This window comes from Musca domestica, unplaced genomic scaffold, assembly GCF_030504385.1.
Source record: "Musca domestica strain aabys unplaced genomic scaffold, Musca_domestica.polishedcontigs.V.1.1 58, whole genome shotgun sequence".
Taxonomy (NCBI): Eukaryota; Metazoa; Arthropoda; class Insecta; order Diptera; family Muscidae; genus Musca; species Musca domestica.
This window is the reverse complement of record NW_026712360.1, coordinates 4,691,464-4,708,956: the sequence shown is the minus strand read 5'-3', so window position 1 is coordinate 4,708,956 and position 17,493 is coordinate 4,691,464. Positions and strand designations below refer to the sequence as shown.

Genomic DNA, 17,493 nt, shown 5'->3' with positions numbered 1-17,493 from the left:
GCTTGTTTGTTCGGGATACCGTAGTATTTTGTTGTTGCAAAATGGTCAGGCTTATCCCTTTGTTGTTGTTTTTATAAAAACAACGTTTGTTTATTCTAATTTTTTATTAAAAAATCTAAAATTTTTTAATTGTTTGTTTTCTCTTTCGAGACGAGCTTAATGATCTGAAATTTGCAGTGAAAAGGAAAGCCAGATAGACACTATCACACACTCACCACTATGCGACGCGTTTCGCCGTTGGTTAAGCGGCTCATCAGGCATATTTGGTGTGGATGATGGCTTACAAGGGCCGTTCTCTGGAAAGTAGTATATATTTCGAACTTATTGCAAATTAGCATATGCGAATTATACACTAGAAACTCTCCAGGTTCGACTCAAGTTCTATTGGCAGATCTTTTTCCATAGCAACGTTTTTGTTTTTTGTAGTGATGGATTTTTTGTCCACAACAACTACATTGCTTCCAATGCATACACTTGTTTTAGTGCTGCTTTAGGAAGACGGGTTAATGGCTCTGAACGTAGAGACGGCAACTTCTAGTTGGCTGCACACAGATTTTTTTTATTTTATTTAATTTTATTTTATTTATTTTTATTTTATTTATTAAAAAATTCAAAAATTTTTAACAAATTTTTTTTTTCATGGAGGAGCGGACCTAAATTGTGTTTTTGCCAGTACGGCACAAAAAAATTTTGGAATCGTTCTACATTTTGCTATGCCCCCCCAATTTCGACCAAAATTTAATTCATCCAATTTTTCGAGAAGAAGTCTTTAAAGAAGCACCTTAATCTTTTAAAGTCTTCGCCCCGAAGAATTTAAAAATCTAAGTTTTGGTCGAATTCGAATACTGCCTTTGAAAGGGAAATGTGTTGTCAAGGATGGACACATAAAAAAATTTCCAAAATTACTTTTGAGACCGGTAAAAATAAAATTGAGATTGAGGCTGGGAAGAAATTTTTACGACCTCCATCAAGGCGTTATTCAGATACACATAATACAGATCATGTAAGAACTGTATTCACGTTGTCCATATGACGAAGACATGTATCTACGATGACATAACTTGACATAAAATGTATCTATGACATCTAGATGACGTGGATAATGTATCTTTGACATCTCGATAACGTGGATAATGTATATAAGACATGTGGATGACAAGGATAATGTATAAAAAACATCTGGGTGACAATGTATCTATAGAATGTGGATGATATGGAAAATGTATCTACGGCATCTAGATAATACGGATAACATGTTTATGACATCTGAATATTGAGTTATGGATTGGACAATGTATATACGCTATGAAGATAACATTGAGAATGTATCTATGACATCTAGATGACGTGGATAATGTATCTATGACAACTGGATAACGTGCAATAATGTATCTATGGCATCTGGATAACGTGGATGATAAGGATAATATATAGGGCGGTGGACGTGGACCTTCGCAGTCAATTTTCTATAGTCTGCAGTATCTATTACGAACTTCAAATGCCAAAATTGAAACAATTCCGTTGAATAATGTCACTAAAATCATCAAAATACCGAATATCGGGAGATTCCGTTATATGGGAGCAATACGGAGGCGTGGATCTGCACGGACAATTTTCTCTCATAGGCTGTAGTATCCAATACGAACTTCAAATACGAAATTTAAAATAATTCCGGTGAATAATGTCGCTTAAATCATAAAAATACCGAATATCGGGAGGTACCGCTATATGGAGGCCATACGAAGACGTGGACCTGCATAGATAATTATCTGTCATAGGCTGCAGTATCCATTACGAACTTTAAATACCAAATTTGAAACAATTCCGGTGAATAATGTCGCTAAAATCTTCAAAATACCGAATATCGGGAGGTACCGTTATATGGGGGCTATACGAAGACGTGGAGCTGCACAGAAAATTTTCTGGCATAGACTGTAATATCCATTATGGACTTCAAATATGAAATTTGAAACAATTCCGGTGAATAATGTAGCATAATCATAAAAATACCGAATATCGGCAAGTACCGATTTAGGGGGTCTATAAGAAGACCTGAACCTGCATAGTCAATTTTATGTCACATGCTGTAGTATCCATTACGAACTTCAAATACCAAATTTGAAATAATATCGCTTAAATTATCAAAATACCAAATATTGGGAAGGTAAGGTTATATGGGGGCTGTACCCAAACTTGGACCTATATAGCCCATTTTTAATACCAAAAGTCCTGCAGACATAATATATATTTGAGTAAAATTTTATCAAGCTACTTCATTTTGTTCGGAAGCTAGAGTGATTTCCACAGATGGATAGACGGACAGAATTTTATGCTGATCAAGAATATATATACTTTATGGGGTCTAAAATGTATATTTCGAGGTGTTACACACGAAATGACAAACTTAATTAACGTCGAAACCTTCAAATTAACGCCGAAACCTTCAAAGTACCGAAAATCTGCAGATAACGCAAAGGGAGGAGCAATGCAAGGTCTTCGGCAAAATTATAGATATTATTGCCTATAAAACTCCTTTATTTGGTTTAAAACATAATAGTAAAATTCCCGCGGTTCCTGATGAATTGCGTCATCAGGGAGTTTAACAATACCTACGAGCAATTCTGCAAAGTCCGATCTGGATTTCAAATATATACAGTGAGAGTCAAATGAAAGTGTACACGAATGTTTATTATGTTCCCTGTTTCATATAAACCCTATCATGTAATATTTTATACAACAAATTATGTTTTTTGAAAATGGTATTTACCCCTCTCTTATTTTCTAAAAGAAAAATTAACAAAATTTTACAAATAGAAAAATTGCATAGCGAAAACAAAAAATAGTCCATATGTGACGCGTCAAAAGAAAGTGTACAACATGTTATTCCAATACATGAGAGATTGGACACAGTTAGATTTTACCGTTATTTTTTCTTTTTTCCTTTCTGCTTGTTTTTCTTTTATTGGTTCTAATACTGTCAATGATTTAGTAGTGAATTGGTCAGCAACAATTGAAGTTTGAAGACATTCTAAAAAATTTTCCATAATGGGTAAACAAACTTCACTCGATACACGTGAGCTTATCATAAAATTTCACAATGAGGGAAAAACACTGCGTGAAATTGGTTTAACTATCGGCAGGTGCCACAATACGGTGAAAAAAATAATTGATAAGTACAAAAAGTTCCAAAAATTGGAAAATCGTCCTAAATGTGGCAGGACAAGAAAACTGAATGAGGTTCAAATACGATCGATTGTACGAAATGTAAAGAAAAACCCTGTAGAAAGTGCCGTTAAAATATCCAAAGAAATTTCAGAATCGTCTGGAACTACTGTTAGTGCCAGTACAATACGTAGAGCACTACACGCTAACGGGATTCATGGAAGGGTTCCAAGAAGAAAACCCTTAATATCCAAAACCAACCAAAAACGTCGACTCGATTTTGCTAATAAATATAAAAATAAAGATATTTCTTTCTGGAATAATATAATATTTAGCGACGAAAGCAAATTTGAAATTTTTGGCAAAAGGAAACCTGCTAAAATTTGGAGGACCAAAAACAGTGAATTTGCGGAACAGAATTTAGTATCCACTGTAAAGCACGGCGGAGGTTCAGTGATGGTCTGGGGATGCATGGCAGCTGGTGGAGTTGGTAACTTGGTTTTCATAGAAACCACAATGAATAAAATGGAATACCTTAACATTTTAAAGGAAAATTTGAAGCCTAGTGTTGAAAAGTTGCGCTTGGATCGAGGTTGGATCTTTCAACAAGACAATGATCCAAAGCATACTTCAAAAATAGTTAAGGAATGGCTGCTTTATCACACTCCTAAGCAATTGGATCACCCTCCCCAATCTCCGGACCTCAACCCAATCGAACATTTGTGGGAACATCTCGATCGCGAAATAAGAAAGAAAGAAATTCGTAGCAAGGACTCGCTCAAATCGGCTATATTGGAGGAATGGCAAAAAATTTCACGCGAAGTAACCGAAAATTTAGTCAATTCGATGCCGAGAAGATTACAGGCTGTAATTCAAGCAAATGGGAAGCAAACAAAATACTAATATATATATTAATATATGAATTTATATATTAAGTTTGCATTGTACACTTTCTTTTGACGCGTCACATATGGACTATTTTTTGTTTTTGTTATGCAATTTTTCTATTTGTGGGATTTTGTTAACTTTTCTTTTAGAAAATAAGAGAGGGGTAAATACCATTTTCAAAAAACATAATTTGTTGTATACAATATTACTTGATATGGTTTATATAATACATGGAACATAATAAACATTCGTGTACACTTTCTTTTGACTCTCACTGTATACTACCAAAAATATTACAAAAAATCTTGAGGTATATAAATTGTCCAAGATAACGATTTTATATCTGAAATGTATTTCCGAATATTTTTAGATAAATTATTGAGACTACAATTACATTAATTGAAATATAGCCTTCATAAATGTAAATCTCCGGTAGAGCGCGTGTAGTTCTTCAATGGCCATAAACCCCCCTCGCCCATTCAATTGCATGACCTACACACGTTTTGTGACTTATTGGCCATCAATTTGTTGGGCGTGTGTGTCTGAGTTTCTTAACGCATTTTGCTTTTTCATTTTCGCTGTGTCTTTATTCCATTAAACGTGTTTGGACTATGAATTGTTAAAATTGTTTTAATGTTTTTTTTCTGTTTCTGTTTTTTTTTAATGTTTGACACCCAAAATAAATAACTGAAAAAAACACACAGTAATAAAAAAATAAACAATGATAGTTTTTGACATGTGTTTTTTTTTTCCATATCATGGATTTCGAAATGTCTCAAACTCTCAGTTTATTTGTTGTTCTCGTGGTAACCTTCTACGGTGTTTTTTTTTTTTTTTTTTCAATTAAATTGACTAACTGTTAAATACCGTCTACTTGAGAAAACAAAAACTGAGACATGTTCCACACACAGACAGGCAATTATTATTTTCTTGGCCAAAAGACAGTAAATAGTGCGAATGGGACTAATGAATGGATGGCTCATTCGTACGTCCGACCGACCGACCGACCGACCGGCCTGTCATCCTGACGCTGTTTCGTTTTTTTTTTCTTCTTGTAATTGTTGCAATTTCGCTTTCATTGAATTGCTTAACTGGTTTTCTTTCCCGTCTGTCGTTTTTTTTTCTTCTTCTGATGCCGACAACTTTATGGAAGATTGTTGCTCTGGTTTTGTGTTTCTTTTATGGTTTTCATTTTTCTTTCAATATTTTGTAACCACTCTCTTGTCCATTATCAAGAAATAATGTTGAAAGCTTTCAATTTCAATTAAGAAAGTCTTTATAGAGTTATTTTCTGTTGGTTGCCTGGCTTGGGCGGGGGGGTTTCTTCTTCCGAAAGGGGGGCATATTCACACGCACTCATTCAATTTTAGTTATTATTGTCAAAGGCAGGCAAGTTGGCTGGCCGGCAGATCTACACTCGACAATTGTTGCGAGTTCAATTGAAAGGGGGTCTAACCGGAAATAATTTAGGTCAATTTGTGATTGTGGGTCAAAAGATCAGAAATTATTGTTATGCAATAATAAATTTCTTAATGCAGTATTTTGTTAAGAATGGGGGAAAGAATAAAAAGATTTGTTTTGTGGAAAATGGGAGCAAAAGGAGAGAGAGAGAGACTACGAGACTCTTTCGTCATTGCCAAAAAAAAAAACAAAGGCATATGACAATGTGGATGAAGTATGTGTTTTTTTTGGTGTAACGAAAAGGGCATTAAGTCCTACACTCCAATTACCTCCAATCGGACAGTTTTTGCTCAGAGTTGCAAGATCCAATCTTCCAATCTGGCTGGTCTTACTTTTTTCAATTTATGCCAAAATTATACAAATTGGGAATACCTGGTATTGGGCGACAAGGACACACCTATTTTCATGTTAGTCCAATCTCACAGACAAATGCCCCATTTATCTATGGAGAATACAAATTGAGGTAGCAGATTTCCTACTTAGTAGGTTTTCTGGAAATTCCAACCACCATTACATTACCAAGCAGATCCAAACATGTTGTGTCAATGACTCAAAGTAAGCAAAGTTTACTATAACACTTTTTCCAAAGAATTTCTCTAAACCAACCGATAAATCACAAAGGAAATAGATTCAAAATTGTTATTCAATTTTCTTGGAATTCTGAAAAAATCATAATTGCGAATAAAAATCCAATCCAAACATCAATGACCCTATGCGACAAAATTCAATAATTTTGATTCAGGAAAAATCCAGCAGAAGAGATAAACATCGGTAATCCAAAGTTTTCTATAAGTCATCATCTGAGGATCTTCTTTGAGAAGATCTACATATCTTCAATGAGAAGATCTACAGATTTTTCATGAGAAGATCTCACAGATCTTCTATGAGAAGATCTCACAGATCTTCTATGAGAAGATTTACAGATCTTCTATCTTCTGTAAGAAGATTTCACAGATCTTCTTTAAGAAGATCTAACGATCTTCTATGAGAAGATCTACAGATCTTCTATGAGAAGATCGATAGATCTTCTATGAGATCTACAGATCTTCGATAAGAAGATCTACAGATCTTCTATGAGATCTACAGATCTTCGATAAGAAGATCTACAGATCTTCGATAAGAAGATCTACAGATCTTCTATAAGAAGATCTACAGATCTTCTATGAGAAGATCTACAGATTTTATACTGGAAGGTCTAAAGATCTACAGATCTTATACTGGAAGATCTACAAATCTTCTATGAGAAAATCTCACAGATCTTCTATGAGATCTCACAGATCTTCAATGAGAAGATCTACAGATCTTCTATGAGAAGATCCTCTATGAGAAGATCTCACAGACCCTCTATGAGAAGATTTCACAGATCTTCTATGAGAAGATATACAGGTATTCTATGAGATCTACAGATATTTTATGAGAAGATCTCACAGAACTTCAATGGGAAGATCTACAGATCTTCTATGGGAAGATCTACAGATCTTCTATGGGAAGATCTACAGATCTTCTAAGGGAAGATCTATAGATCTTCTATGAGAAGATTTACAGCTGTTCTATAAGAAGATCTACAGCTGTTCTGTGGGAAGATCTACAGGTGTTATATGAAAAGATCTACAGCTGTTCTATGAGAATATTTATAAATCTTCCATGAGAAGATCTACAAATCGTCTATGAGAAGATCGACAGATCTTCTATGAGAAGGTCTACAGAACTTCTTTGAGAAGATCTATAGCTCTTCTATGAGAAGATCTACAGATGTTCTACGGGAAGATCTACAGATCTTCTATGAGAAGATCTACAGATCTTCTATGAGAAGATCTACAGATCTTCTATGAGAAGATCTCACAGATCTTCTACGGGAAGATCTACAGATATTCTATGGGAAGATCTACAGATCTTCTATGAGAAGATCTCACAGAACTTCCATGAGAAGATCTACAGATCTTCTACGATAAGATGTACAAAACTTCTATGAGATCTTCATATATTGTATATATGGCTATATGGAGCCCCTAAACATTTTTGAACTAAGAACTCCGAAAATTTGCAAAAGTTGGATTGAAGAGGGGGGAACTTGTCGATCAATTTAGATTACTTTGTGATGTAATTTTTGAGAACGCCATTATACATGTCTTCTATTTATAGCTCCACTTTCTGGATTTTCCCCGAAATTATTTTTTGTTTTGCCCAGTCTTATTTGCAGATAATGATCTCAAATCTCTGCCATATCCCCGCCTTTGGACAAAATTTTCCCCAAAACATTCAATGAATAATTTTCTAAATAAAATCCTCAGCCTGTGATTTCCGAACTATACCTGCAAAAGAGTGAATCTATATCTATTTGTTTCTTAAGTTCTATTCCAGCTTCTTACTTACCTTTAAGATTTGATTTTTACGAAAACAGAGCTCATCATCAGCCGTTGCTGTGAAATCATGTTTGGCAATTGCTTCCATTGTTGTGTGTTTTTTGTTTTTGTTGTGTTGGTTGTGGTGGTGTTTGTTCTACTCGATTCCTGCTACGCTGGGCTGATGCTGGGTTTTTTGTGCTTTAATCCTTTGTTTATGCTGCTACCTCTTCTTGTTGTGTTTCGTGATTCTTGGTAAACCCCTGGGCTGGAGGCTTTGATGGCTGGTCGGCTGGCTGGCTGGCTGCTGCTGGTGGATATATAAATATGTGTATATGTTGTATATTTTGTGTGTATGTTTTTTTTTATTTAGGTTTTCTTAATAAATAAATGAACACCAGAAATAAGAGCTGGAGCTTCTGCTGCTGTTGCTGCCGATGCTACTGTTGTTTTTGTTGTTTTTTTTGTTAAAGCCTAAGTGAAGAACCTTTTGTTTCTTTGTTGTGATATTTTTGTTTGTTTTCCTTTTTTGTTGCTGTTGTTATTCTCTTTTTAGGTTATCAACTTTCGTTGTTGTTATTTAAAATATATATTTAGCACTATCATAAATTATTATTTCTTTTTCTTCTTATTAATTATTCCTTGAAAAGAAATAAATTATTTTTATTAAATTCTTGAATTCTTTTTGCACCGAAGAAACCACTATTTTTCGTTAATTGCTCTATTTTCACATCAAATGCCGTCTAATTTTTTTTCTTTTTTCGTTATTTTTTAACAAATTATTTTTATCCAAATTATGTGTGTCGCTGTGTGTTCCACTTAAAAAGATTGCCGGCGACCGTGATGGCTTGCTTTACCGTTTCGATTTCCTATTGGCGGCGGCGGTGGTGGCTTTACGCGGGCGACTGACCACCTCACTTGTCTACTCAAAATAAAGTGCAAAAATATCACCGCCGGACGTTTCGTTATTTTTTGATCGAAATAATACCCAACTTATTTTGGTGGGGTTGTGCGACAATGACGAAATGACACCAATCACATTACGCGGTACTCTCTAGTCAGTCAGTCAGCGAAAATTGGGAGCACCACACAATTATAGTTTATTTTATTTTTGGTGTGCGGATTTTGTTTAAACAACTCAAAACATGAAAAAAAACAACAAAAATTATTCGAGAAATTCACAAAAAATCAATTCACCGACGACGACATCTACCACCAACAGTGCGTCTCGTTTACGTGCTCCTATGAATGTATGATTTTGTGGTGTTGTTGTTTGTGCGAGCATAAAATTGTCGGCATCTGCCTGTCTTGTTTTGTACTGAGTTGAGTTGATGGGTATGTTGCCGTTGTTTTTGTGTGAATGATTGCTGCCTTGCCTGTGTGGTTTTTGTTTGTTTTACTCCCTCTCTCTCTCTCTGTCATTGTCAGGTCGTGTCGGGTGCTCAATGTCTCTCGTGTGTTTGTCCCCCCATTGAGAGTTGCATAGTTGCTGAGAGGGAGCCAAACATTGTTCAGACAAATTCTTGTATGGCATTGCCAGATGAGAAAAATGTATGTAAACCTGTGTCAAGAGGTGGGAGTTATTAATTATCAGAGATTTTAACGAATATTTAGTCAGAGAAACGCATAAATTGAAACTAGGAATATCAGCTTATTTTTTATTGCAAAAAAGGACATTAAAATGAGATTATTTATTCTGATTTACCAATGCACATTTTATAGCATGTTCACACGATAAATTGAATGACGTTGTTTACTCTCAGAATCACGTACACGAATTAACCCGTTCATACGGCACGATTCGTAATTCATAGTAAAATAATTCCTTTTTTCAAAAATTTTGTTTGTTTAATTTAAATGGGAATTTATACGAAAATACATTAAATTCACACTAATATGAATAGAAGAATTATTGTTTTCCTCCCAAAGATTTGTTATATCATTAATTTTACAATTTTCATTCATGTTTTCAACTTTTTGTGTAAATGTTGACATTTTGGTCATATTTTATTATTTTTCTATTTTCAAATTCTGCTGGAGAGACACTTGTTAAACATTTTTTCTGCCGACACAAACATTTTGAAAATATTGAATCTTTTGTTTCCAGTTTTCTGTGGAAATTTCAACTCGTGGACAAAATGCGCACCTCGGATGAGAGAGAAAACAAAATGTACTTTCGTTTGAATGTACATACGCCATTCAACATTGTAGTTTTCATTCATAATTTTCAGTCTTCCCAAAAATTTTTAAAATTTCATTAAATTTTCCTATTTTTAATTTTTAAATGTCATAATTTATTTTTTCGATAAATGCTCTCATTTATTAGGGATGGGACATATTTTTTCGTTGTTCTGAGAGTGATTTGATTTGAACAACGTACAAATATGAGTGTTCGCTCAGGAAATTTTGTGTGAAGAATTAGATAGTTTTTTCATAGCTAAGGGGCAAACAACGAATAGAGAGCGAATCAAGTGCAGTGGAAACGCCACATTATAGGTGCCTTTTTTTATTCGACGACTAAAATATTTTGTACATTTTCTTCTTCTTTTCTTTACCGAATATTGGGAGGTGCGAAAGCGTGGACTTTCGCGGACAATTTTCTGTCATAGGCTGTAGCATTCGTTACGAACTTTAAATACCAAATTTGAAACATTCCCGGTGGATAATGTCGGTAATATCATCAAAATACCGAATATCGGAAGGTGCCGCTATATGGGGGCTATACGAAGACGAGGACCTGCACGGACAATTTTCTGTCATAGGCTGTAGTATCCATTACGAACTTCACATACCAAATATGAAACATCTCCGGTGAATAGTGTCGCTTAAATCACGAAAGTACCGAAAATAGGGAGGGGGCCATACCAAAACGTGGACCTAAATGGCCCATTTTCAATATGAAAAGTTCTGCAGATATAATATGCATTTGAGTAAAATTTTATCAACCTACTTCATTTCGTTCGGAAGCTAGACGGACGGACATCGCTAAATCGACATAGAATTTTATGCTGATATATACTTTGTGGGGTCTAAAATGTATATTTCGAGGTGTTACGAATGGAATGACAAAGTTAATATACCCTCCATACTATGGCGGAGGGTATAATAAAGAAGTAATGTTAATTTAATGAAGGCCTTACTTCCAAATAAAAAAGTTGTTTCGGTGTACCCCACCTAAAAATGACTCATTTTCTGGCAGTGCCCTTTCTTTTATTATTGCTCACAAGTGATACTAGGCTTTTGCCCTATCATATTCTCTATTTATCTTACTGTTCTTGTAGTGTAACCCCCTTGGATAGATATTAATCTCTGTATTGCTAATTAATGTGATTCAAAGTGTATACCCCACTTAATTGAAGATATCTATAATTTCATTCATCTGGCAATGTTGTGGCCCAATAGTATCGTTTTTTTTTTGCTTACTACTCAGATTATTGCATTTACTCATATCTTCGTTGAGAAATGACTATAAAAAATCATTTTTTTAAATAGATGTCACTCATAAACCAGGAAAATTTTATTCGTGTATACCCTACCTAATAATATATTCAAATTTCCCATCTGGCAATGCTGTGAACACATGACGTCCTTTTATATTGCTCCGCTCTATTCACAAATGATAACACTCCTTTTTTCTCTATTGCACTCTCTTCTCTCACGCTCTTTGTCTTTTTGTTGTTTGCTTGCTTGCCCCCCACAACACACAACAAACGACTCTTTGTTGAATTCTTCGTTTGGGGGTTTTTGGTTTTGGAAATGTCGGCATTCTCCGAAATTGTTGTGATGATGACGTCGTGTTTGTTCTGTTCTACTACCTCTGCTGTCGTCTCTTGTTGTGTGTTATTAATGGCCGATTGCTGTTCTGTTATGCTCGCTCTGTACCAATGTCTCTTTTATTGGGTGTGTTGTGTTGTTGTGCTCTTAACAATTGCATGCTGCCGCTGTTTTTGTTGTTGTTTCTTAATTTTGTATGTGAAGTTGATGATGCTTTTTTGTGTGTATTGTTTTTTGTTGTTGTTGTTGGGTTCGTTCTTTCTGTTTGGGTTTTGGTTTGGATTGTTGTAATGTTCAACAAGAAGGAAAATCTCTTATAGTCTGGCATCCAATTCCAATTGATGTTGTTGGGCAAAAGGAAGAAGAAGAACAAGACAATATAAACTAATGACAATTATGAGGAGATGATAATGGTGTTTTCAAATACCGATGATGATGATGCTGCTGATTTGGTTTGTGTTGATAACGAAACTATGTGAGAAACTATTTGGGAGTTATTTCAGATGGGATTGATTTTTCCTCTTTTTTTGTTATTGCTTTGATGTTTTTTTTTCTGTTCTTTTTGAAGGGGGATGTAAAAACTGATTGACAGATGAATTTTGTACTTCGAGAGCAAACCGGCGACGACGACGACATTGGCCTATGCGTGCGCTTGCATGGAGAATGAAAAAAGGGCAAGGCGGTGTCACTGAAAATGTGTAATGGTGGTGGCTGGCTTGAGAAAGCCATAAAGAGGGGGAGGCAGCAATAAACAACAAACAAAGCCGTTTGGAATGTTTAATGAAATAAAATTTGGAAAATTATGTGAATTTAATTATTTAAAATTGATTACGATGCCCAGAGAAGAAAGAAGAAGAAGAGGAGCAAGAAGCAGAAGATGCCGCCTGCCTAGACTGATGGGAGAGGATAAATTCGGCCAGAGGAAAACTTGTTTTCAAAGGGAAATTCTACTTTAATTTTTTTGTTTGTGGTGTGTATGTGCGCGGAGCAGTAGTTAGCCAGAATGAACGTCGTCGTTGCTGGGTGCAACTTGCTTGCTCATTTTGTCTTCTCCCCAACATTTTTTGTTGCACTTTTTTTTCTGCTGGTGGTAACGAAAAGGGCTGGTTGGCTGGCAGGCAGGCTGTATGAACAGCTTCAGCCAGCCTGATTTGCCAACAACAACAACAAGCCGCCACAGCAACACTAACCAATTTATTACATTTGCCAGAACAACAAAAAAAAAAATGAAAACGGGGGGCAACGAACTAGAATTTAATTCTTGTTGTTGATTTTTTTTGTCTTTTTTTGATTCGAAAACAAGGTGGAAATCTAAATCAAAACCTCATATACACACATATATTTATACATTTTTTTTTTGACCAGAAATTTCCTCCAAAAATTCTCCTCACATAAACACACATCAAAAAAATCACCTTAATTTCCCCAAAATCAAAATCGAAACAAACCAAAAGGCACAGCGCTCACATAATTTGATAAAAATAACTTGGAAAAACGCAGCAATCAGATTGTCGGTGGTGCTGGTGCAGAGCACGAAGCCGATCGGCTCGCAGTCGGCGTGCAGCCGCCGCCGACTTTTTTTAAGTGATCTGAGCCGCCGCTGATGTATGCGGCTCTCATCGGCTCAAATTTTTAGCCGACTGAATCGGCTAAGCCGTTGAAAAATATAAATTTATACAGCAAATTTGTATAAATATGTCTTTTAATCTTATCGATAAATTAACATATTATAATGCTCATTATTGGATAATTTACATTGCGCACTCGTCTTCGAGAGGCAAAAACGTGTAGGCTATTTATATTAATTATACCCTACACCACATTGTGGTAAGGGTATTATGTCTTTGTAGATTTGCTTTTTTTATCAGAAAACCTTTGGCAACCTTTTGCAACTTACGAATTTTGATGGAGTGGCAACCATATTGTTTGCCAAAGATTCGTTGTGTTTTTGCTTGTTCAAGGAAAATAATGCAAAATGTACCAAAGGAATATTAAAAATTATTTTTCCGCTGACCGAAAGGGTCAAACAGTTTTGACTAAATCAGAATCCGATTCAGACGAATCTGTTGATTCTTCTAATGTACAAAATAACGTAGAGTTAGAAATAAGAAAATATTTGGAAATGAAAGTCGAGGCGGTTGAGCCTCTAGATTGGTGGCGACAGAACAAACAAGTACGTTAAAGATTCACATCTTAAACTTGTTTTAAGCATGTTACGTTTTGACCATTTACTTTTTATAGATTTTTCCAAATGTTGCTACTGTAGGAAATATGTGCTTTGGAATTTCAGCCACATCAGCATCTTCAAAGCAAGCATTTTTATATGCCGGGAATTGTGTAAATGCTAAGAGAAGCAACCTGCATCCGGCAACAGTAAAGAAACAATTGTTTGTTCACGATAACAAGGCGGTCGTCGAACCATTTTTATCAAATTGAAGTATTTTTATTATAATTTTTAATGTGCTATAAGCAACAAATGTGCATATAAACTTATATTTTCATTTTTATTTTAAATGAAATGAATTGACAGTTATTAAAACAACCGAAATTATTTGTTCACGTTAAAGTCGTCGGCTGTAGCCGACTTTTAGCCGCCGCCGGCCGTATATTGCTTTAGCCGCCGCCGCCGAGAATTTCACATCGGCTTCGCCCTCTGTGCTGGTGGTGGCAACGACGGTGCGACGGCGGCGTTTGCCAATTCTTCACAACCAAACACACGCACAGAGGGCGAAGCCGATGTGAAATTCTCGGCGGCGGCGGCTAAAGCAATATACGGCCGGCGGCGGCTAAAAGTCGGCTACAGCCGACGACTTTAACGTGAACAAATAATTTCGGTTGTTTTAATAACTGTCAATTCATTTCATTTAAAATAAAAATGAAAATATAAGTTTATATGCACATTTGTTGCTTATAGCACATTAAAAATTATAATAAAAATACTTCAATTTGATAAAAATGGTTCGACGACCGCCTTGTTATCGTGAACAAACAATTGTTTCTTTACTGTTGCCGGATGCAGGTTGCTTCTCTTAGCATTTACACAATTCCCGGCATATAAAAATGCTTGCTTTGAAGATGCTGATGTGGCTGAAATTCCAAAGCACATATTTCCTACAGTAGCAACATTTGGAAAAATCTATAAAAAGTAAATGGTCAAAACGTAACATGCTTAAAACAAGTTTAAGATGTGAATCTTTAACGTACTTGTTTGTTCTGTCGCCACCAATCTAGAGGCTCAACCGCCTCGACTTTCATTTCCAAATATTTTCTTATTTCTAACTCTACGTTATTTTGTACATTAGAAGAATCAACAGATTCGTCTGAATCGGATTCTGATTTAGTCAAAACTGTTTGACCCTTTCGGTCAGCGGAAAAATAATTTTTAATATTCCTTTGGTACATTTTGCATTATTTTCCTTGAACAAGCAAAAACACAACGAATCTTTGGCAAACAATATGGTTGCCACTCCATCAAAATTCGTAAGTTGCAAAAGGTTGCCAAAGGTTTTCTGATAAAAAAAGCAAATCTACAAAGACATAATACCCTTACCACAATGTGGTGTAGGGTATAATTAATATAAATAGCCTACACGTTTTTGCCTCTCGAAGACGAGTGCGCAATGTAAATTATCCAATAATGAGCATTATAATATGTTAATTTATCGATAAGATTAAAAGACATATTTATACAAATTTGCTGTATAAATTTATATTTTTCAACGGCTTAGCCGATTCAGTCGGCTAAAAATTTGAGCCGATGAGAGCCGCATACATCAGCGGCGGCTCAGATCACTTAAAAAAAGTCGGCGGCGGCTGCACGCCGACTGCGAGCCGATCGGCTTCGTGCTCTGCACACGCACACACACCGAAATGCGGGTGGAAGATCATGGGGGGCAAAAAGCAGAGCCCACAAAGTAGTCTCTAGAATGTTTTCTACTTCATATGCGGCAAAAATTTCACTTTTTATTTTTTCATTTTTGTTTTTTTCGTATCTCGTTTTTCTTTGCATTCAATTTTCCACTTTATTTCAAATAATTTATCTTTGTAATTTTATATTCACTGTATTCTAGATATTTTTTGTTTATTTCTTTTTATTCTGTTTAAATTTTTTTTATTGAAATTATACCGAGTTTTTTTCTTCTGCGGAAACTTATTAACCAACCAACTTACAACTTACTAATATAAGAATGTCGTGGAAAGGCAAGTACAAGGGTAATCACTGAGAAACGGGTGCCGTGAATGTCATGGAATGGGGGAATTCACGAATAAACTGGCATGCCCTTTAATGGGGATGTGTAGGTCGACTAATAGCTTGGTTGAGTGAATGATTTTCGTGGCATCGTTTATTTTTTCATAAAATAATACAACATTGGATACTTTTTACAGTGCAATGAGTGATTATTATTTAAATTAATCTACAGAAAGATGTCAAAATGTCTATTAATTGTTTACATGCTGTTACATTTTGTAATTGATTGGATTATATGGAATAGGGATGAGTAGGTCGATAAATAAAAATAATGTCATCCGTGAATATTTTTATAACTTATTATATTACGCGTTTATCTACAAAATACGTATCTGAATTAATCGTGATAATTTGCCACTTATAATGAATTAAAAATTGTGGCAATCATGAAAATGATATTATATAACACATCATTTTACTTGCAATGACCAAGTGAATTGATACGATTGTTTAGTATTATTGTGCCAACTCAGCAAGAATATTTATATTTGTGCCACAGCGAAACGAAGAATTGGTATATACAGGGTGATATAAAAAACTGCAACAAAGTCAAACGCCACAAATTTTACATGTTTTTTTTAAATTTTATTGAATGAAAGCAAAAAAATGTCGGAAATAGCATCAAATTTTAGAATAAGCTTAGATTTGTTCGAATTGGTCTCCTTTGGCACGAATTATGGCCTTCAAACGGCCAATTAAACTATCACACTCTGCCCAAATGTTGCTCTGCGGTATTTTGGCTCATTCCCGGCGAAGCGCTTGCTTGAGGTGATCGACGCATTGTTATTTTTTAGTGCCAACCTTGCTTTCCAAAATACTCCAGACACAATGGTCCAACGGATTGGTATCCGGAGATGTTGGTGGCCATTGTGCGCTGGAAATGAAGCGAGGAACCTCATTTTGTAACTATTCTTGGGTGGCGCGTGCTGAGTGCGATGGTGCTGAGTCCTGTTGGAATGTCCAAGGTCTGCGGCTTTAATATACCCTCCAGAATATTTTCGTTATAATATTCGGCATTTACCCTGATGTCACGGTCGATTAATGCGAGCGGAGAACGACCGACCATCCGTTGTTATGGCGGCCCACACCATCACCATGGTCGGCGCTTGAGTTCTGGTGGCCAACCGAAGGTGCACATTTTCAGCTGACCTCTTTGGCAAGTAAACACGATCATTTTGTTTGTTTACAAACTGCTGGACAACGAATGTTTTCTCATCGGAGAAGACAAAATTCGGCAGTTCCCCACTTTCGGCCAAGCGAAGCGACTCTTTAGCTCTTTTGAGTCTATTTTCTTTCTGTTGCGGTGTAAGTTCTTGCACTTTTTGTAATTTCAATGGCTTAACCCGAGCTCCATTCATTTTTCAATATTTGCCGAATGGAATATTGCGATATGTTCAGCTCACGAGGCATTTTTCGGGCACTGCGACGCGGGTTTCGATCAAGACGCTTCCTTACATTTCGAACCATTTCTGCTGATGTTGCTGTTTTCCATCGTCCACTTCCTTAACGTCAGGCTACGCTACCGGTATCATATCATAGGGATGGCACGGGACACAAAAGATTTATTCACATTTAAATGCTGGAGTGCTCTAACGATAGCCACTTGTGGTTTTCCAG

The 17,493-nt window shown here is 35.7% G+C and overlaps 1 protein-coding gene across 1 annotated transcript in view; it reads right to left on the bottom strand.

Moving 5' to 3' along the window:
* Positions 1 to 15,784, bottom strand: part of LOC101896778 (growth factor receptor-bound protein 2) — a 30,473-nt gene extending 14,689 nt beyond the window's left edge. Inside the window, exons 1-2 of the mRNA XM_059128864.1 lie at positions 15,754 to 15,784; positions 7,885 to 8,494 (exon numbers count right to left, since the gene is read on the bottom strand). Coding sequence (XP_058984847.1) covers positions 7,885 to 7,962 — 78 coding nt within the window. The 5' untranslated portion in view covers positions 7,963 to 8,494; positions 15,754 to 15,784. The remainder of the gene's footprint in view (positions 1 to 7,884; positions 8,495 to 15,753) is intronic.
* Positions 15,785 to 17,493: the final 1,709 nt, after the last annotated feature.